Source organism: Schistocerca gregaria, chromosome 3 (genome assembly GCF_023897955.1).
Source record: "Schistocerca gregaria isolate iqSchGreg1 chromosome 3, iqSchGreg1.2, whole genome shotgun sequence".
NCBI lineage: Eukaryota > Metazoa > Arthropoda > Insecta > Orthoptera > Acrididae > Schistocerca > Schistocerca gregaria.
In genome coordinates, this window is record NC_064922.1 from 538,253,486 (window position 1) to 538,277,505 (window position 24,020).

The 24,020-nt window shown below is 37.7% G+C and overlaps 1 protein-coding gene across 1 annotated transcript in view; it reads left to right on the forward strand.

The window, feature by feature from the left end:
- LOC126354378 (cytochrome P450 4g15-like) overlaps positions 1-24,020 on the forward strand; it is a 141,257-nt gene that overhangs the window by 60,036 nt on the left and 57,201 nt on the right. Inside the window, exon 6 of the mRNA XM_050003978.1 lies at positions 11,775-11,844. Within this exon, the coding sequence (XP_049859935.1) occupies positions 11,775-11,844 (70 nt within the window). The remainder of the gene's footprint in view (positions 1-11,774; positions 11,845-24,020) is intronic.

The following is a 24,020-nucleotide window of genomic DNA, read 5'->3' on the forward strand; positions in this document are numbered from 1 at the left end:
TATTATAGACAATAAAGTGTGTTCTGTCCTTTCCTTATCTCTGATCCTTATCTCCCTCCCTTTTTTCTTTCAAAAAATGTATTCACTTTTTGTTTTGGTGGCAGTGCTGCTCTTGGTTGCTCGCTAGGTGGGTGACCTTGAATGGGACTTAGGGATTACAATTACATATAACTTAAATTGGAATGATCATACAGATAATGTTGTGGGGAAATTGAACCAAAGACTGATTTAATGCCAGAACACTCAGAAAATGTAACAGATGTAGTAAATAGATTGACTATACTACACTTGTCTGTCCTCTTCTGGAATACTGCTGCACTGTGTGAGATCTGCATGAGATAGAGTTGATGGACGACAACAAAAAAGATCAAAGGAGGGCAGCTCATTTTTTATTATTACGGAATAAGGGAGAGACTGCCATTTACATGATACACACACTGAGGTCGTAATTATTAAAACAAAGGCAGCAAGATCTTCTCATGAAATTTCCATCACCAATTTTCTCCTCCAGACACAAAAATAGTTTCCTGCCATTATATAGACAGGAGTGACACCACCAGCAGTTGACTAATGGTGTAAACGCCCAGAAGATGAACCCTACGTTGTGTTGAAACTGGTTGGCAGAATAATAATACTAATAATCATAATAATAATAATAATAATAATAAGTGCAATTAAGACTGATTATTAATGTACCAGCATTTAACATTTGCAATGACTTATCTCACACTTACTTTAACTTGTTTTCTTGCAATGTTAATCTCTTAAATATGTTGCCTAGACAAATGTATTCATGAAATTTCATTACTCCACAGTAATTATTTTTTGGTGTTATGATTTTTTTCCATCAGTGTGTAAATGACATTCCCTTCTAACAATGGAAAGTTTGGGATAGGCTAACAACAATACAGAAAGGATGGAGTGCTATGCTCCATGCAGACAGGCCCAATTTAAACAACTGCTTCCAGGCAAAGTTCTTCATCAGAACTAGAAAAATCACACACATTCACACAAGCACAACTCACATACTCATAGCCACAGATGCTAAGGCTGAGCTGGTGAGTGCATCTGAGGTGAGCAACAATCTCATTAGGGTGGGTATTGGGGATATGAAAAAAGCATGAGGCTGGGCAGGAAAGGGATATCAGGATGGAGGTGGGGGTAGATGCTAGTGCTGCTTTTGGGGGTGTAAATGGATTTGGTGAAGACAGGATAGAGCTGCTAGTTGCAGCATCAGGAGACTGCATTGGGTGGATAAAAGGATGAGGAGAGAATCAGAGCATGGAAAAGATTTCTGTAGGTGTTATGGTGGGATAAAAGGCATGTGTAGTATTGGAATAGAAACAGGGAAACAGGTAACAATAGGGACCGGTGAGGCTATGGGATTATGGGAACAAAGGATATGTTGCAGGAGAGTTTGCATGTGTGCAGTTCAGGGAAGATGGTGTTGGTGGAAAGAAACCACATGGCACAGACTATGAAGCAGTCACTATAATGTACCACATTGTGTTGTATGGCATACTCATCAACTGTGTGATCCAGCTGTCACTTGGGTACAGTATGAGGGTGACCATTCACACAGACAAGCAGCTTGTTGGTTGTCATGCTCACGTAGAATGTGACACAGCAGTTTCTAATCCACCCCTCCCTCCTATTTTGTCACTATTGCCAGTAATGGTAAAGTCATTTCAGAAAATTCAAGAGGAGTAAGATTTACAATAAACTGTTCACATATCTTTCCTCTCATAGCTGGCTCCAGTTCTTCATGTCTAGGGATTTTATTCGAGAAGCTGAAATTTTTACATTTTAGGTTCTTATGTTCCAATTGACATAAAGAAATTTGAGAGTGCTATACAGATTTTTTTATGTTTATTTGTGTCACATTTTACTATATCACACTGTCTTTTGAATTTTAACATTAACAAAGCCGAAATTACATCGTTCTTCCAAAATACAAAAACATGTCCGATCACATCAGAGGTGTGTCCACTACTACTTCCTCACTCTGTGGTAGTAATATTCCAAAGGGTTTACAAATTTTCTTGACAAATGAATTTCTATTAATTTATAAATGAATCCAAAAATAAACATAATAGACATTACCAGATTGTGTAATTAATAATAGAAATTTTAAATGTGACAAATGTTCCTAATAAAAAATAATGTTAACAGTACATACAGAGCTATTACATATCAGTTGTAACAGGGAAAATAAAATAATTCTGTTTCATAGTTCTAAGCTTGAAATATACCATATTGTGTATAAAATTATATGAAATTTTTGAGATAAACAGTTGAGATAATATTGAAAGTCCAAAATTTGAAAATTAGTTCTGGTATCAATTGCCTTTGTTCAGGAAAAGGAATGCTAGAGGAGGGTGTCCCTTCACAAGTTGAAACTGAGGCAGTAGATCACATGGTTGCTCTCACAGGTGGCCCTGCCTTTGGTAGTACAGGAGGTACCTGTGACTTGACTAGAGTTGGTGGTAGTGGGAAGATGGATGCGACTGGTCTTATAACCAGTCTGTTGCAGTAATATGAGCCACGAGGCAAGAGATTAGCACAAGGTGTGAATTAGTGATGACAAGGATATTGCTTAGCTCAGGTGGACAGTGGCACAGTGGAAGGGGTGGGGTAGATAGTGAGGATAGTATTTCTCATTTCAGGACACAATGAGTGATAGTCAAAATCTTGGTGGAAATAGTGATTCTGTTGCTACTGTCCTGGGTGGTATTAGGTCATGGGAGGAGTGCTCCTTTATGGCTGGACAGTTGAGTTGTGGGGAATGGTAGGTGACAGGGGAGATAAGACGTGAGAAGTAAGTTTCTATCCAAGGTTTGGAGCTAACTTTGGTCGATGAAGACCTCAGTGAGACCCTTGGTGTATGTGGGAAGGAGTTTCTTGTCACTGTAGATGCAGTGACCATGACTGTACCAAAAAAGTGTATCACAGATAACAGTTGAGCTACATAACAGCCTACCCAGTGATTTAAAATTGCAGCAACATAGAATTTTTTTTAAACATTATCTTAAGTCATTTCTAGTGGAAAAATGTTTTTACTATGTAAAAGAATTTTTAAATTACAAAAAATAGCCTTGTAAACAATGATTATTTAATAATGGTTAAGTTCAAATTGCTATATTTGTCACTTGTAATTTATGATTGCTATCTCTCTCTCTCTCTCTCTCTCTCTCTCTCTGTGTGTGTGTGTGTGTGTGTGTGTGTGTGTGTGTGTGTGTTTGTGTTTGTGTTTGTGTTTGTGTTTGTGTTTCTGCTCCTTTCGCAATTTTGACTTGTTCTATATTCAATGTACTGTTTAAGTATGTAATGAATCAAATGGACCAATAAATAAATGAAATGAAATGACTGGCTAGCTGTATGGCAGTAACATTAAATTGCATAAATTGGCAATATGTTCAAAAATGTCTCAACAGTCTGAATTGCATGAATTGGTGTACTGTTCAAAAGCATAGAAAAGAACTGAATTTTTAACAAATATTGATAGTACTGGTGTATTTACAGTATTTCCGTGTCTAAAATGTCTGCATTATTTAAGCTTCTCTCAAATTACATAAATTGGCACCCTCTTCAAAAGAATCAGAATGACCTGAATTGCATAATCTAAACAGCCAACTCTGAGCCATCATCTTGGTGTCATGGTCTGAAGTATCCAAATAAACTGAACTTTGCAAATGAAACAGCCAATCGGTAATATCTACATGTGATTGTCAAAAGCTAGTTGTGGCATGTGGAGACAAGGAGAGTACCTAATGCTGTGTTTCAATGTTACAGGATTGTTCTCACCTGCATTAACTTACATTTTTATAAATTTAGAGCAAGCTGCCAGCCATCACATCAATTAGAATTTAGGCGTAACCATTGCAGAGAATAGGAAATGGAATTAGTTCGTAAGGACAATAGTAGGAAAGGTGAATGGTCATCTTTGGTTTATTGGGAGAATTTTAGGAAAATTTAGCTCATTTATAAAGTAGACTGTGCATAGTAAAATAGTGCAACCCACTCTTGAATACTGCAGGAGTCTGTGAAGTCAACACTGGGTCAGATTAAAGAAAGATATCAAAGACGTGCTGCAAGATTTGTTGCCAGTAGGTTCAACCAGCATGCAAATATTTCAGAGATGTTTCATGAACTCAAATGGGACTATGGAGGGAAAACAATATTCCTTTTTGAGGCACTGTTAAGAAGATTTAAGGAACAATGGCAGACTGATGAACAATTCTGCTGTTGTTAACATGCATTTCACATAAGGTCATGAAGATAAGAGAAATTAGCCCTGTACAGAGACATACTGTCAGTCATTTTTGCCTCAATCTATTTGCAACTGGATAGGAAAGTAAATTACTTGTAGCTGTACAAGATACTATCAATGTAGTGGCTTATGGAGTATGTACACAGTTGTAGATGTAGAAGAAGATGCTCAAAAAATGTGGCTTGCTACAAAAATACTGGCCTGTGAATGGGAGATCCAAGTGTGTGTGTGTTCCCTTATAAGCTTACTAATTGGGCCGAGGTGATGTGGTTTAAGAAGAAGCTGAAAAAATATGATTCATTGCTAAAATACTAGGCTGTGATTGAGAGATCTAACTATGTATGTGTTGGTGTAAAAACTTACTGACCTGTATATGTCCAAGAAAGAGGCATGGCTTAGGCGAGGGGACGGACATGATGATATCATAGAAAGGGGTTTGGCTTGTGACATGGGTGTGGTACATATACATATACTGTTTGTATATATGCACCAAGAAGTGTTCCAGAATTGGCATAACAATACTAATCCAAGGATCCCACTAAAGTCTTTACAGGTTGAAACTACCCTCTGAACCTTGTCCAGAAACACAGCTCCATTGTCTTGTTTCCCAAGTTCTCTACCGTCCCCCAACTACCAATTGTCTGTCCACAAAGAAGTGCTCCTTTCATAACTCAGTACTACCTAGGAACATAGCAACTGAAGCACATTCTCTGCAATGGTTTTGACTACCTCTTATCATGCCCTGAAATGAGAAATATCCTCCCCACTGTCTACCCCACCCCTACCATATTGATATGATAAATGAAATAAATATTAGTGTCAGTGGGGAGAAACAGCTGACATCATTAAAATTGAACAAAGCTCCAGGCCTGATGGAATCCCTGTCAGACTCTATACTGAATTTGTGGCTGAGTTACCCTCTCGTCTAACTATAATCTATTGCAGATTCCTCAAACAAAACATTGTGCCCAGTTCTTGGAGAAAGGCACAGGTCTTACCTGCCTACAAGAAGGGTAGTAGAAGCGATCTGTCCAATACTTTTGACATTGATTTGTTGTACAATCTTTGAACATATTCTGAGCTCATACATAATGAGGTATCTTGTACAGAATGACCTCCTCAATGCCAAGCAGCATGGATTTCGAAATCATCAATCATGTGAAACCCAATTTGCACTTTTCTCACATGACATTCTGAAAGCTTTGGATCAAGACAACCAGGTAGATGCAGTATTTCTTGACTTCCACAAATAATTTGACTCAGAAAAGTACATATGCTTATTGTCAAAAGTATGATCATATGAGGTATCATTTTAAATTTGTGACTGGATTGAAGACCGCATGTTATCTTGAATGGAGAGTCATCATCAGATGTAGAAGTAACTTCAGATGTGCCCCAGGGAAGTGTGTTCAGACCCTTGCTGTTCATGTTGTATGTTAATGACTTTTCAGGCAATGTTAACAGTAAAATCAGGCTTTTTTGTAGATGATCCATTATCTATAATGAAGAACTATCTGAAAGAAGCTGCATAAATATTCTGTCAGATCTCGATAAGATTTCAAAGTGATGCAGAGATTGGAAACTTACACCATATATTTAGAAATGTAAAATTTTGCACTTCACAAAACAAAACAAAAACATAGTATCCTGTGACTATAATATCAGTAAGTCACTCTTGGAATCAACCAACTCATACAAGTACCTGGATGTAACACTTTGTAGGGATGTGAAATGAAATGATCACATAGGTTAAGTCGTGGGTAAAGCAGGTGTTACACTTTTGTTTATTGGTACAATAAAGGGGAAATGATTCAGTCTTCAAAGGAGATTGCTTACAAATCACTCAATGATCGTTTCTAGAATATTGCTCAAGTATGTGGGGCCCAATTCCGATAGGACTAACAGGGGATTGAACTTATACAGTGAAGGGCAGCTAGAATGGTCACAGGTTTGTTTAACTCTTGGAGGAGTGTCACAGAGATGTGATTATGAAGGCTTTCCTGGCATAATAATTGATAATATTCTTCTCAACTGTGCAGCCGGATCGTAACGTCATCTTGACACAATATTTCCATGGTCCAACTGGCCGCCGCCTTCAGGTGAGAGTCCTGGTACACGATCTCAGCACAAGCGGCGGCCCCTATATGGGCCGCAGAAGTCCCACAACGCATGCACGAGAAGGTGCTGAACTGCTCTCTAACATAAGTAAACATACCGCACCACCAGTGGTGGAAACAGGTGAAATCGAGATATCACAATCAAAAATTAAAAATTATTCCGATTATCGAAACGTGTTGTGGGCATTCTGCGGCCTATATAGTTTCTGCCGCTTGTGCTGAGGAGTCAGTTCCAGCAAGATTGTGTACCAGCGCTCACACCTGAAGATGGTGGCCACTTGGACCGCAGAAATATTGTGTCAAGATGATGTTATGATCTGGCTACACACCTGAGAAGAATATTATCAGTGTCACAGAGATACTGAAGGACTTGAACTAGAAAACTCTTGAAAACAGACATAAATTACCATGGTGAAATGTAACAAAGTTTAAGGAACCAGTTTTAAATGATTACTGTAGGAATATACTACAACCCCTATGTATCGCTCACATAGGGGTCATGAAGCTAAGATTAGACTGATTATTGCACACACATAGGCATTCAAACAACCATTCTGCCTGTGCTCCATATGTGAATGGAAGCTTAGCATCCAGAGGTGACATTAGCCATGTGTGCGTGAGTTTCACTTGTAATGAGTGTGATGTTTTGCTTCTGATGAAGGATTTATCCAAAATCTGAATATTTCTCTAACATTCTTTTCATTGTGCTTTTCTGTCAGTCAGTATCTCCTCTATGCAATGAGTAGCAATGACTTACGTTTTGTCATACAGAACAACTGTATTTACTGTTTGCCAACAGTGATAGCCTTCTGATAAACAACAAAAACATTAAAATTATGTAGGTACTGACATTAACAAATTACTCTTAGAAATCCTGACCTAGTTCAAAGCAGACTTACTTTCAGTAAACATGAGCAAAACTAGCTACATCCAGCACACCTCTAATCACAAAATCCCACAGGAGATACCTGTTATACATTCAAGTGGCCAAATACAAAGGGTGTAGTGCTCCACATTGTTAGGCATCCATAAAGATAGCTGTGTTATATGGGAAATCAGGTCCTACAGATCATAAAAGGTTGTTCTCGACAACTTTTGCCATAATGACAATCTCTTATATTTGAGAAATTGATGTCATAAAATCTAGTTGCTTTGGATACTTCTACCCTATTATGTGCTATGGAATTGTGTTCAACATGTTGTCCAAATTATGTATAGAGTTCCCAAAAATCTCCTGTCATAATATTTGTGAGAAAGTTGTGATGCTTACTGCTACTCCCCATTATGCTGTATTTATTCCAGTGTGAACTCCTTGGCTGAAAGTCCAGTGCACTATGAAACTGATTTCATGTACTTTAATCACAACATGAGGATGGCTGACCTCCACTGTGATTTCAAAAATCTAACCTCAGTACAGAAAGGAGTGCAGTGTTCCAGTATTAAAATATTTCATTCACAGTCAAATAGCATTAAAGGCATATGCAGGTCACTCTGCATTATTTAAAAATAATATAAAAAATGTATTTACTTGATAAAACTTTTTATTCGTTAGATGAATTTTTAAACAGAGGTATATAAAACATGTTTATGCATGTATTTTTAGTGTTTATTTGTTACTTTCTGTTGTACAATGTAAGCTAATTCTTGTACTATGCATGCTTTGTTGTCTGTTTTTCACTTTGCTTCTGCTATTGTTCTAGTGTTACACTTTTATTTTCCCTGGAACTTCTTTTGTAAATTAACTGTATATTTCCTTGTTATAAGTTATGTGTAATTTGGATTTATGTATTTTTGACTTCTTCCACATTCTGTCATATCACAAACATAAAAGGATCAATGAAATATGTTTATAAAAATAACAAAAATTCTAAAGTTTAGGTATAAAAGAAGCTACAAAGTATTTGTTAGCTTAAAGATGCAGTTTTAAAATAATATAGAAATTTTTTCCTGCTTGTGTCTGTGAATGTATGGATGGATATGTGTGTGTGTGTGTGTGTGTGTGTGTGTGTGTGTGTGTGTGTGTGTGTGTGTGCGCGCGCGCGAGTATATACCTATCCTTTTTTCCCCCTAAGGTAAGTCTTTCCGCTCCCAGGATTGGAATGACTCCTTGCCCTCTCCCTTAAAACCCACATCTTTTCATCTTTCCTTTTCCTTTCCTCTTTCCTGATGAAGCAGCTGCCAGTTGCAGAAGCTCGAAATTTTGTGTGTGTGTGTTTGCGTGTTATTTTATTGTGCCTGTCTACCGGCGCTTTCCCGCTTGGTAAGTCTTGGAATCTTTGTTTTTAATATAGAATTTTTTGTTACATAAAAGCTTTTAGGTCAGAAATCAAACTCACATATCCTTCAAGACATTTATTTAGTTAGCTTACAGTTGGATGGAATAGTTCTAAAGACAAACAAAGAATAAACATCCAACTCAGATCAGTTACTCTTTCAAAGAATAAACAATGCATTCACTGGTTTGCCTCTTGTTCCCACACAACTCCCCCTTTAAAGTGCAGAGCACCTGTGATGTAGGTGTACTTGAATTTGACGTGTCCAGATCATTGAACAGATTAGATCTGAACTGTCAGCCCTGATCTGTTGTAATATGCAGGGGCATCCAAAATGCCCTTTGCTATTGTCTCGGCTGCTACATCTGCCTCTGGTATAACCACTGCCCATTGTGTGCATCCATCCACTGCTGTAAGCGAGTATTTATAAGCCTCTGAGGATGGAAGTGGACCCACTATGTTGAGGTGAACATGACCGAACCTTGCCAGTGAACCTGCAAAATTTCCGACCTCTGCATGAACATGTCGTCCTACTTTACAATGCTGGCATTGAAAGCACAAGTGATTCCAATTGCTGGCATCCTTTTTAATCGATGGCCACACAAACCATTCATTTAGCAACTTGACAGTGGTGTTTGCCTCTGGATGTGCTAAGCCATAGTTACTGTCAAAAGTCGCTTTGCAGACTTGCTGCATAATGTAGGGCAGTGGCCTGTGTTGTGATAAGTTGCACCATATTTTGATCTTGCTTCCTGGCACTTCTTTTTACTCCAGTTGCAATCCTGTATGTGAATCCATTAGTAATTTCTCCAACCCTTGATCTCTCTCTTGTGCTGTGGTGAGGATGTCATAATTTAAGATGCTGAATAAATTGCACACTCACGAAAATTAATCGGTGACTATGTTCTCTACACATCCATAGTGAACTGGGTGATGAACATGATGTGTCAGAACTGCCATAGCGAACATTTGCCACTGACGTTGTGGAAGGCTGACATGGTAGGTTTACGATGTGTAAAAACTGCCACTGGTCAGGCTTCAGTGTAAGGGCAAAAATCTCACACTCTCATATACTGCCAGTAACTCCCTATCACAAGCACTCTATTTGGTCTGTCTGTGCTGTAGCTTCTTTGGAGGGAAAAAAAACTCAAAGGCTGCCAATGTCATTTCACTGCTTTGTGTAGTGCTGCTCCAATCGTGATCTGTCTGGCATCTGCCACAATATTCAATGGTGCACACAGGACAGGATGGGCAAGTAACACTGCCTCTTCAAGGCTGGCTTGTAATTTGCTGAAAGCAATACTTGTTTCTGGTGTCCAATGTAATATTCACTAGTCCTTGATATTCTTAACTGCAAGCGCATCTGCTATTGGTACCTGTGTGGCAGCTGTTACCAGCAAATGATGACAGTAAAAATTTACCATGCCTAAAAATCATCTAAGTTTCTTATAGATAATTGGCTTTGGTAGAATATGCAATGTGGCAATCTTTTCAGGCAAATCATCAGATCCCATTGGCCAAGAATTTGTGGCCTAGGAAAGTTACCTTGCTTTTGTGCATGTTGCACTTGCCTTCATTTAGAACCACTCCATAGTTACATAACCTATGCTGCACTTCATGTATATGCTTGTCATGAAGTTGTACATCAGATGAATATATTAATATGTTGTCTAAATATGCAAAGCAAAATGGCAAGCCCTGTAACACTTTCTCAATGAATCTCTGCCAGGTTTGGGCTGCATTTTTAAGCCCAGATAGCATAAACAAAAACTCAGACAGGCTGAAAGGTGTAATAATTGCTGACTTTGCAACATTGGTATGTGCCACTGAGATCTGATTGTAAGCTTTCTGGCAATCTGACACTGAGAAAACTTGTGCACCCACCAGAGAATAGGTACATTCTTGGATAGTATATAACAGGTACTTCTCTGGTACTGTACTCATGTTAGCCTATGGTAATCACCAAAAGGGTGCCATGTGCCATCCTTTCTGCATTCTAGATGTAATTGGGATAACCATGGGCTGTCTGCATCAGTGTTATTAGTAAGATGCGGCAGCATAAATCGGCATCGGTTCCTCCAAAACTCCAATGTGTGTTTGTCACCTTCTACTATGACGCTAGTATTTGTCGCTGCTATGCATCTCACAGTAGTTAACTCCAATGTGACATATTCTCTATGAGCTATTTGCAGTAATTTATTGAATGGTCATTCTTCATATACTGTTAATGTCAGCCGTACTTGAGACAGAAGTTGTTGTCACCAGATATGTAGCAACAGCTCATTAGATATTACACTACAGTCCACTATTGCTCACAAAAATCTCCAAAATTCTAGTGGGTTTTTGCCCTGACTTTTTTCCTGGTAAAGCACTCCTGAAAGCCTCTGCTCAGGTAACTTCATGCAGTATGTGATTAGCAAAGTCTTCAGTGCGAGATATGCTTATTGATGAGGTTGGTGTAGAATCATATCAGAAACTATTGTTGTTACTCTCTAGTCTAAATTGTTAATTGCCAGAGTAAATTGTTTTCCAAGATCACAAACCATATGTCTGGTTGTGTGGGCATAAATGCAGGTGCCTGCAATTATAGGCGCAGTGAAGTTGAGACGAACAAACCAGCATGGAGAAAATTTTCAGAATGGGTGTGCACTCAAGGCGCACCCGTTATCTCTGGAGTTTGTGACCTTATCGTGTCCATCTTGCTGTTGTTTCTCAGCATCAATAGTTCTAAAACTTCAGTCTCTTGCTGCAGATGCCGCATCTTGTCACCAATGGTTTGTAAAAAAATTATTTGCACCTTCCATGCTTAACAAATGTAATCCAAAAGATGTTATTGTGACTTAAACTGTTTTTGTTTTTGGGGTAACCAATTATGTAGGTCAGAAATCAAACCCACATATACTTTGAGACAGTTATTTTATTAGCTTACATTTGGAAGTAACAGCTATAAAGAAAAAACAAAGAATAAACATCCAACTGTCAAAAACAGTTGCTCTTCTAGGAATGAACACTGCATTTTACGGGTCAGTCTCTTGTTCCCACAAGCTACTCACTGTGATACTTTTCAACCAAAAGCAATAACAATTTATTGACATAGTTTTAAATTCTTTCCAGAGACTGCAATGGGAGTCAAGAGAACTTCACAAGATGGAGAAGGGTATGATTATGCAATGGCTGTAATGAAGTGAGTACTATTTGCAAATTGTGATTTATGACATCAGTACTTTATGTATCCAAATACTGACACAATAATACTTACAACAAGTACATTCCATACTACAGAAGCAAATAGGTCATAGTGTTAATACATATGAATCTTTCAAATTTGCCAAAAAAGCTTGTGCAGAAAACAAATACTGGCAGCAAGTCTTTTCAAAAAATACCATCACAAAAAAGGTTTTTGGGGTCTTTAACCCATATTAAGAGTGGAATACAACTGTTATCTCTTACCTCTTCAGTTCACATTTCATGTATGGTACGCATAATGATAACCATCAGGTCTTTAATAATATATTAAGAACTCTTCCTACAGTGCCTTCAGTTCACTTAATAATGACAAAGAACATCTAAGTTGTCATATATTCTAGAACTAATAGTGTCACGCACTAACTCCTTTTATTTAACCATAATATTAAATCAATCCTTCCACTTAAAGCAGCACTGACAATTTATTTTTTAGAACTATTCCCTAAGAATGAGAGCTATATTGTGCTGCAGTTATAAAAGAGAGCACACTGAGCTTTTCTTCCAGTTGCAACAAAAATCTGAGTCAATATATTTTATTTTGTATTCTTCACTTTTACACCATTTTGGCTGTGTGGCAATTTTCTGGTGTGTAATACAAACCATGAAATGGGTATATTAAGTTACACTCAGAACTTATGTTGTTATTACATTGTTAAAATGCAATGGATGGTAGGATTTGTAAATAAAGAACATGATACAAAGTGCTTATTGAATAGTGGTATACTATTTTAAAAATGATCTACCCCACTGCATTTTCTACATTTACATCTACATCAACATGGATACTCTGCAAATCACATTGAAGTGTCTGCCAGAGGTTTCATTGAACCACCTTCACAATAATTCTCTATTATACAAAACTCATACAGCACTCAGAAAAAATTAACTCCTATATCTTTCTGTGTGAGCTCTGATTTCCCTTATTTTATTATGATGATCATTTCTCCCTATGTAGGTCAGTATCAACAAAATATTTCCTGATTCATAGGAGAAAATTGGTGATTGAAATTTCATGAGAAGATTCTACTGCAGTGAAAAATGCCATTGTTTTAGTGATGGCCACCCCAAATCTGGTAGCATTTCGGGGTGAATATCCCTCCCCTATTTTGCAATAAAATGAAACATGCTGCCCTTCTGTAAACTTTCTTGATGTACTCAGTCAATCCTAACTGGTAAGGAGCCCACACTCCACAGCAATATTCTAAAAGAGAGCAGACAAGTGTAGTGTGGGCAGTCTCTTTAGTAGATCTGTTGCATTTTATAAGCATCCTGCCAATAAAACCAGTCATTGGTTAGCCTTCCCCACAACATTTTCTATGTGTTCCTTCCAATTTAAGTTGCTTGTAATTGTAATTCCTTGGAATTTAGTTGAATTCATGGCCTTTACATTTGACTGGTTTATCATGTAACCAAAGTTTAACAGATTCACTTTAGTGCTCATGTGGATGACCTCACGCTTTTCACTACTTAGGGCCAATTACCAATTTCTGCACCATACAGATATATTTTCTAAATTGTGTTGCAGTTGGTTTTGATCTTCTGATAATTTTATTAGATGATAAATGCAAACAACCTGGTGGTTGTTCAGAGTGTCTCCTAAATTGTTTATGTAGATAAGGAACAGCAAAGGGTGTATAACACTACCTTGGGGAATGCAGAAATCACACGTTTTACTCTATAACTTTCATCAATTACTATGAACTGTGATCTCTCTGACAGGAAATCACGAACACAGTCAAATAACTGAGATGATATTCCATAAGCACACAATTTCAATACAAGCCACTTGTGTAGTATAATGTCAAAAGCCTTCTGGATATCTAGAAATGCAGAATCAATTTGAAATTCCTTTTCAACAGCACTCAACACTACATGTGAGTAAAGAGCTAGTTGTGTTTTACAAGAATGATGTTTTCTAAATCTGTGTTGACTGTGTGTCAGTAGACCATTCTCTTTGTGGTAATTCATAATGTTCAGACACAATATATGTTCCAAAATCCTGCTGCATATCAAAGTTAATGATATGTATCTGTAGTTAACAGATTACTCCTACTACCTTTCTTGAATATTGGTGTGACCCTTGCAACTTTCAGTCTTTGGGTACAGATATTTCCTTGAATGAATGGTTGTATATGATTGTTAAGTATGGAACTATTGTATCAGCACACTCTGAAAGGAACCTAACTGGACCAGAAGACTTGCTTTTGTTAAGTGATTTAAGTTGCTTCACTACTCTGAGAATATCTATGTCTACATTACTCGTGTTGGCAGCTGTTCTTAATTCAAATTCTAGAATATTTACTTTCTGCTTTGGGGAAGGAATTTTGGAAGACTGTGTTTAGCAACTCTGCTTTGGCAGCACTGTCGTCTATAGTATTTCCGTTGCTATTGCACAGAGAAAGCATTAATTGCATCTTGCTGCTAGCACACTTCACATACAACCATAATCTCTTTAGATTTTCTGCCAAGTTTTGAGACAAAGTTTCATTGTGGAAACAATTATAAGCATCTTGCATCAACGTCTGTGCTAAATTTTGAGCTTGATTTTTGCATCCATTTAAATTTGGCATGTTTTTTTTTTTTTTTTTTTTTTTTTTTTTTTTTTTTTTTTTTTTTTTTTTTTTTTTTTTTTCCTGCAACAGTGTTCTGACCCATTTAGTGTACCAATGAGGATGAGCTCTGTCATTTGTTAATTTATTTGGTATAAATCTCTCAACTGCTGCCACTACTATTTCATCGAATTCAAGCCACATTTGGTCTACAACTACATTGTTAATTTGGGTGGGGTGGAGATTGTCTCTCGGGAAGGTGTCAAGTGAATGTTTATCTACTTTTTTGAATAGGTGTATATAGGAACATTTTTTATTTATTTTTGGAGGATTCAGGGGTTACAATATTCAAGCTCACTAAAACAACCATGTGTTCACTGTTCCCTGTATACATTTTGATGCTTGTTATTAGCTTAGCATTATTCATTGCTAAGAGGTCAAGTGTGTTTTCACAACCATTTACTGTTCCCATGGGCTCATGAACTAACTGCTCGGAGTAATTTTCAGAGAATGCTTTTTAGATTTCTCAAAAAATTTTTGGCTGAACTTATCTCCAGCTTTAACCAGCTCTCAGTGCATATAACAATTTGAACATCAGTGCTTTCTATTAGTGCATGGAGCTCTGGTACTTTTCCAATACAGCTACAACAATTTACAACTGTTACACCGACGGTTCCTGTATCTATGTTCTTCCTTTGTTCAGCCTGCACCCTTTGAGAATGAAGCCCTTTTAGCATTTTCCCAAGAGCCTCTAACCTAAAAAACTGCTCAGTCCATGCCACACAGTCCTTGCTACCTGCATGTAATGGACTCCTGACGTGTTCAGCTGAACCCGAAATTCAACCATCCTATGATTCAAGTTGAGGAATCTGCAGCCTACTGGTCACAGAACCAACTGAGCCTCTGATTCAGACCCTTCACTTGGCTCTGTACCAGAGGTACACAGTCAGTCCTGTCAACTATGCTACAAATGGTGAGCTATGCCGTCATCTGTCAAAGTGTTACATCAAAACATTCAGTACCCAGTCAAAAAGTGCATACAATTACAGTTAGCACTAACTAAGGAAAATGCAGATGTAGTTATTCTTACAGAACATGGATTGTCTAATACTTTAATTACAATGACTAAATTTGACAAGTATACGCCGAGTAGTAATTTCTGTCAAACAGAACATAAAAGTGGGGGAGTTGCCATATATTGTAAAGACCATCTAAATGTCACAAAACTAGATTTTAGCACAGAACTTAGTGTGGAAATGGCTTTTGAAATTTCAGCAATAAAGCTGTTGGTAAAAAAAAGTGCTCTTATCGTTATAGGCCTGTACAAATCTCCTAGTAGTATTGTGGAAAATTTCTTACAAAACATGGAAAAATGGTAGAAACTGTATGTAATAAGTATAAGAACATAGGTATTGTTATAGCTGGTGATTTTAATACAGATTCCTCAAACTATACTAAAGATTATGAAAAAGTAAATGATATTCTGTGTAGCTATAACTTGTCAGACAGAGTTAATGGGCCAACCTCTAGCTGTATAGATCACTTTTACACTAACTTAGATAACTGCAGAGTTGACTTAATAAACCTTCACCTCTCTGATCATCTTTGCCAGACAATGGAAATACTGAATATGTACGATTCACAAAGTACATATGAGCCGATGGAAATAAGATGTACAAATGAAAAATGTTTAGAGAAGTTGGAGTCCACACTGCAGTCTGAGACATGGAATGATATATATTGTGCAGAAAATGTTGCAGACAAATGGAATAACATTTATAACACTTGCTTTGCCCATTTTAATGTAACATGTCCAGTTACTCTATGAGACTTCCTTCAGAAGTAAAACAGCTGAAGAAGAAAATGTTTATTACTTGAAAAATATATAAAGAGTTCCCGGACACATCAACTAGGGACAACTACCAAACATATCGAAAGGCCTATAAACAAGCACTGAATGTATACACAAAGAAAATTATACAGCAAAAAATTTCTACCTCAAATAACTTATGAAAATCAGTATGGAACTGTGTAAATGAGAAAATCATAAAACCAAAGCCTAGTGTCAACAATATCCAACTAATCACTGATAATGTACTGTAAATATTTCAGATCCATATATGATCAGCAATGTTTTTAATACCCACTTTATAAATTCAGGTAACATGTGTATGACCTCTGACACTGATGACTACAAAACTCCTTACCAGGTACAAAAATCAGTGTTTATGTATGAAACAGATACAATGAAGTAGAGGGAATCATAAATAAAATGCAAAACAAATTCTCTACGGGATGGGATGAAATCTCCTCTATTATATTACAACAATGCAAACTTTCACTCATCCCTGTTCTGATCCACCTCTTCTATGAAAGTCTGAATAAAGGTGTGTTTCCATCTGAATTAAAATACAATAGTCAAGCCATTGCACAAAAAAGGTAGTATTGACAAAGTCAAAAACATTAGCTTAATTCCAATCCTAAGCAAAGTATTAGAAAAGGTTGTTTCACTACGGTTAGAAAAATTTCTTGTCAAAGAAAAAGTGCTACGAGATACCCAACATGGTTTTAGCAAAGGCTATTCAACATCATCTGCCATATGTGATGTAGTACATATGATATTTATGAGATTAGATGAAATGGGAATTTAAGGAGATGGGACCTGGATAAACTGAAAGAACCAGAGGTTGTAGAAAGTTTCAGGGAGAGCATAATGGAACAATTGACAAGAATGGGGGAAACAAATACAGTAGAAGAAGAATGGCAGCAAAGAATCAAGTAGGAAACAAGACGAGGGCTACTAGAAATCCTTGGGTAACAGAAGAAATATTGAATTTAATTGATGGAAGAAGCAATATACAAATTCAGTAAATGAAGCAGGCAAAAAGGAATACAAACGTCTCAAAAATGAGATCGACAGGAAGTGCAAAATGGCTAAACAGGGATGGCTAGCGGACAAATGTAAGGATGTAGAGGCTTATCTCACTAGGAGTCAGATAGATACTGCCTACAGGAAAATTAAAGAGACCTTTGGAGAAAAGAGAACCACTTGTATGAATATCAAGAGCTAAGATGGAAACCCAGTTCTAAGCAAAGAAGGGAAAGCTGAAAGGTGGAAGGAATATATAGAGGGTCTATACAAGGGTGATGTACTTGAGGACAATATTTTGAAAATGGAAGAGGATGTAGGTGAAGATGAAATGGGAGATATGATACTGTGTGAAGAGTTTGACAGAGCACTGAAATACCTGAGTCGAAACAAAGCCCCGGGAATAGACAACATTCCATTAGAACTACTGACAGCCTTGGGAGAGCCAGTCATGACAAAACTCTACCATCTGGTGAGCAAGATGTATGAGACAGGTGAAATACCCTCAGACTTCAAGAAGAATATAATAATTCCAACTTATCAGTTTAATAAGTCACAGCTGCAAAATACTAATGTGAATTCTTTACAGATGAATGGAAAAAATTGTAGAAGCCGACCTCGGGGAAGATCAGTTTGGATTCCGCATAAATGTTGGAACACGTGAGGCAATACTGACCCTACGACTTATCTTAGAAGAAAGATTAAGGAAAGGCAAACCTACATTTCTAGCATTTTTAGACTTAGAGAAAGCTTTTGACAATGTTGACTGGAATATTCTCTTTCAAATTCTGAAGGTGGCAGGGGTAAAATACAGGGAGCGAAAAGCTATTTACAATTTGTACAGAAACCAGATGGCAGTTATAAGAGTTGATGGGCATGAAAGGAAAGCAGTGGTTGGGAAGGGAGTGAGACAGGGTTGTAGCCTCTCCCCGATGTTATTCAATCTGTATATTGAGCAAGCAGTGAAGGAAACAAAAGAAAAATTCAGAATAGGTATTAAAATCCATGGAGAAGAAATAAAAACTTTGCGGTTCGCCGATGACATTGTAATTCTGTCAGAGACAGCAAAGGACTTGGACGAGCAGTTGAACGGAATGGATAGTGTCTTGAAAGAAGGATATAAGATGAACATCAACAAAACCAAAATGAGGATAATGGAATGTAGTCGAATTAAGTCAGGTGATGCTGAGGGAATTAGATTAGGGAATGAGACACTTGAAGTAGTAAAGGAGTTTTGCTATTTGGGGAGCAAAATAACTGGCAAGGAAAGCATTTCTGAAGAAGAGAAATTTGTTAAATCGAGTATAGATTTAAGTGTCAGTGAAAGTATTTGTATGGAGTGTAGCCATGTATGGAAGTGAAACATGGATGATAAATATTTTGGACAAGAAGAGAATAGAATCTTTCGAAATGTGGTGCTGCAGAAGAATGCTGAAGATTAGATGAGTAGATCACATAACTAATGAGGAAGTGTTGATTTGGATTGGGGAGAAGAGAAGTTTGTGGCACAACTTGACTAGAAGAAGAGATCGGTTGGTAGGAAATGTTCTGAGGCTTCAAGGGATCATCAGTTTAGTATTGGAGGGCAGTGTGGAGGGTAAAAATCATAGAGGGAGACCAAGAGATGAATACACTAAGCAGATTCAGAAGGATGTAGGTTGCAGCAGGTACTGGGAGATGAAGATGCTTGCAATGGATAGAGTAGCATGGAGAGCTGCATCAAACAAGTCTCAGGACTGAAGACCACAACAACAACAACAGATGAAAAAGAAAGGGTGGCATGATTGTTCCTAGATTTATCATGTGCATTCGAAATAGTATCTCATGTGCTGCTACTTGAAAACTGAAAACTTATGGTATCAGAAGAATAGCCAAAAGTCTCATACAGTCATACCTACAAGACAGATATCGGGTCACACAAGTCACATACAAAGTGGGCAATGTTATTAAGAAGTACAGCTCCAGTCCAGCTATAGTGAAGTATGGTGTGCCCCAAGGGTCAGTTCTGCGTCCTTTATTGCTCATACTATATGTAAATGTTCTGCCCACAAAACACAACAGCAAGGTACTTAACTATGCGGATTACACAACCGTTGTTAACTGGGAAACCAACGAGAATGATTTGGCCCAAAGTTGTTCTGGTGTCTTATTTGGATTGCAGAATTACTTCGAAAACAATCACTTAAGCTTAAACATCAATTAAACAAATTTAATGGAATTTCAAATACACCACAAACAAGATGAAATGCGATGGAGTGTTGTATGATGATAGTTCAGAAATAAAATTGATCGAATCGGTATAAATACCACGACTGCACCTGGGCTCTTCAGTAGTTGTGTACTCACCTGATGATGGCCGGACGTCTCTGGGCCGAAATATCGTGGCAGAATGTCGACGGGATCCGGCTGCATACCCGGAAATTATTAGAAGAACAAATACACCGGGAAAATTTCAGAAGTCACAGGGTATTCATACTTTAAAAAAAGGCAGTTAGGATCATGTGTAGGCTTAGATATAATAAGTCCTGCAAAGCAGTTTTCAAAATTAAGGAACTGCTAACACTTCCATCACTATATATTTATAAAACTGTTCAGCTGATGCTGAAATACAAGCAGTACAATCATCTAAGTAGAGAAGTGCACGTGTACAATACTAGGAGGGATGATGATTATCACCTGGAAAGAAATAATACAAAAAGTGCAGAGAGAGCTCCTATTACATGGGAATCAAATTTTATAACAAACTTCCAAAAAATTAAAAAGCTTAAGTGGAAGCTGCTTTGAAATTGCCTTGAAGGAGTTCCTCAGTAATAAGTGTTTTATAGTATTAAGGAATTGCTCTCAGGGGAGTAGAATACTTTCATTTGTATAAATGGTATCTACATGTACAAAAAAAAAAAAAAAAGAAAAGAAAAGAAAAAGAAAAAGAAAAGAAAAGCAACATAATTTTTTTATCTGTAAGCCTATTGTATATAACTGTTTCCCACAATGTTATAAGGGGAAATGATCAATATGTAAACTATTCAAAACAAATCCTTGTACTTATCCATGAGTAGTAAGTTAATAAATCTCACAAGTGAGACTGGCAGCCTTTACCACTTCGGTTAGCCACTAGAGACCAGAGAGAATCTCTTCTGATCCACGTGACACACATCACTGGTACCGACATGAGCCACCACGTGCAGATGACTGCACCCTGTGCTCTTCATGGCGTCCAGAAGGACCCATTCCATGTCTGGAATGACTCCACCTGGTATGTCCTCAAAGTACATATAGGCTTTCTTCCCCTTCCTGTCCCTAAGGGACCCTATAACATGCCTAACATTGGAACTCCCAACTACCAATAATCCCATCCATGGCAGCTTCAAACTGTGTAACTGAAGCCATCTGAGCCTGGAGCTGAGAGTGAAGTGTCACCAACTCGAGTTACATCCACACATAACAATCATATAAAAACTTCACTACTCAGAAAAACAGACTATCGACATGTGTTGTGGAGCTCTACTGTAGACCCTGGCAAAAATGCAAGAACTGTGTTTATTAGATATTAAATTAACATGCAGAAACTAAAAAACTAGGCTATCAAAACTCACAGATAAAGTTATACAATTTGCTCCTGGTTAGGAGCTCGTAAGTCACAAAATTGGTTACTTCCTTGTTGCTGCTTCTGTCTTGGCCAATTGTTGTTTTAACAGATTATGTCCAATGTAAGTTTTGATTTTATTCCAAGTAAGTTTGTGTGATCAGTTGAAAGTGGAGGGTAATCTTTACACAATATGGATCATATGAGGCAGAAATCAAAATGAGGATATGAGCCACATACCAGTCATCTTCAATCTGAGTCAGCTTTTTAAACCATACATCCAAAACTGCACAGCAATGAAGAATACAAAACAAAATCACATTTTAATCATAGTAATGACAGCCAGTTTGGGCAATTTTCTCCACAAATAACAAATTTCTGGCTCCTCAGGGAGTAGAGTCCCATCTAACCAAGACATTGTCTTCGTGACCACAGGTATCCCTAGTTTTATTCCTGTAGTTTAACTGATTTCTTTTAATTGAGCTGTTCCCGGCTCTGTTAAGTTCATATTCCCTCCTCCACATTATTATTTCAAATAAGTACTATATTCTTGAATTTATTTACTGTTGTAAAAATGTAATAATAGTATTATGGAGTGCCTTCATACACAAACACATAATTGTCATTACTGTATGCTAGATCCCTGAACTGAATAATACAGGCATAGCAGGCAACACATATTTCATACTTGTGTTGTACATTCCTTACAATTTTGCAATCAGTCCCTGTTTGGTTAACACCTGGAAAATATACCACCATGTTCCATGTAAATAAAGTGAAACATACTGGTATATTTCATTTCACTTTACCAATGTAAACTAGTAGTCATCACATAGATTCTTTTGATACCAGCTAATTTCCATTACACTTCTACATCTTGAACCTCTTCCATCTCTCTTGTCTCTTGAGAGACTTCTTCATACTGGCAAAACAAAAAATGGAACATTAGGGTTTAAAGTCCCATTGAAAATGAGGTGATTTGAGATGGTTAATAGTAATTCACATAAAATTGTGTATGAGTGAACAAAATTTCTGTTTGCTTTTACAAGGCCAAAACAATCCACTTATGAAAATTAATAGTTAGAGAATAATTTTGTTTGTGGTCATATGAAAGGTAAAATTATACAAATTCAGACTTGTAATTCACAACACTCACATCAATGACAGCTCTCGTACTCTTCTCATAAATTAAGGAGTATCATGTGCCAGCACAGAATTATGCCCAATACTCCTCTGAAATCAGCTAGCTTTTAGTAGTCAAATAAATTGGCATGGTTAGTTACTTCAGTTGCTTTACCTAACATGAAGGCCCAGAAGGACCATACACAGCTACAATGCTCCTCTTCCACTGGGTTCAGTTATGTGCCTTCTGTTGCCAGTCACCCTCTATCTGATCTGCAGCAAGTCCTCATGGATTCCATCTCTCCATCTTTTCTTTGGTCTTCCCAGTGGTCTTCTTCCACAAAGAGAAAAATCAATGGTTTTGAAAGGCCATCAGTTTTTATTCATTCGAGTGACATATCCTGCCCAAACAAGTTGTCTGCTTTGCCTCAAGCTTACAATGTATGGTCTATTGTACATTTCATCCAGCCCATAATTATGCCAGACCCTCTATCCTCCAGTGACCTTATCATGTGCCAGACCATAGATCTTACTTAAGGCATTTTTTCTCAAAACCAAGAAGTTTATTTAAGTATTTTCTAGAGACTCCCAAGTTTCACAACCATACAGCCCTACGGGTTGGATCAGTGTTTTGTACAGCTGGAGTTTGCAGTTCCTTGAGAAACTGTGTGATTTAAAAAGCTGGCTCAAACTGCAGTATGATTGGTTTGTGGCTCAGATCCTCATTTGATTTCAGCCTCACATGATGCATATTATGTAAACATTACCTCCAGTTATTTAAAATTATGACCCCTTTTGTATGATTGGGTTCAGATAAACAGAGGCTGGAGTGGGTCTCCTGAATAGACATAAATTCTGCACATCATCAGATACTTGGTCTTCAACTCGTTCACAAGAAGACCAATTCTGCTCACTGCTTATCCGCATCAGTTCTTCCACAGATCTGGACAACAAGGCCACATTGTCGGCAGTTGCAAGATGTCTGCTTTTCTCTCCCTCTGCCTCAATCCCCCCCCCCCCCCAGTGTTCTTATGGGAAGCTTTCCCCATTATCTTTTTGAGAGACAGATTGATCAATATTGGTGACACACCACCTCCTTATCTCAAACCTGTTTGTTTATGTAGAGCTCTCCATGATTTGGATCCCAAGCTTTACTTTGGCTTTTGACTCAGTTATACAAATTTGAATTGGGCTGATGAGTTTCTTGGGTATCCCAAACTCAGTTAGATAATTCATCAGGCTTACCTGGTGGATGCAGTCATATGCCTTCTTAAAATCTATGAAGAGCACCTGCATATCTTCTCCACATTCCCACATCTTCTCAGTGAGCTGTTGCAGTACATAGATGTTGTTGGCAGTAGAATGGCCCTATCTGAAAATCCTCTGATTTTCACCCATCATTTCTTTTGCAAATGGCTGGATTCTATCGAGGATGCAGTTGAACAAGATTTTATAGCAGATGTTCAGGAGGACAATTCCTCTGTAGTTGATGCATTCCATTTTGTCACCTTTCTTGTGTATGGGACTGATGACCACTGTCTTCATTCTTCTGGGATCTCCTCCAAAATCCAAATCATCTGAATTAGTTGGTGGATAATCTTGTGGAGTCTCTCTCCTACAGTTTGAATGATTTCTGACTATATTCCATCTTCTCCTGGACTTTTGTTCTTCTTCAGCTTCATTATCTGATACTTTATTTCCTCCAGTGTATTAGGTTGTGGATAATCTAAATCTACAATCCAGAGTGAGATTTTCACTCTGCAGTGGAGTGTGCGCTGATATGAAACTTCCTGGCAGATTAAAACTGTGTGCCGGACCAAGACTCAAACTTAGGACCTTTGCCTTTCGCAGGCAAGTGATCTACCATCTGAGCTACCCCTAGCATGACTCATGGACCATCCTCACAGCTTTACTTCTGCCAGTACCTCATCTCCTACTTTCAAAACTTCATAGAAGCTCTAATGTGAACCTCGCAGAACTAGCCCTCCTGG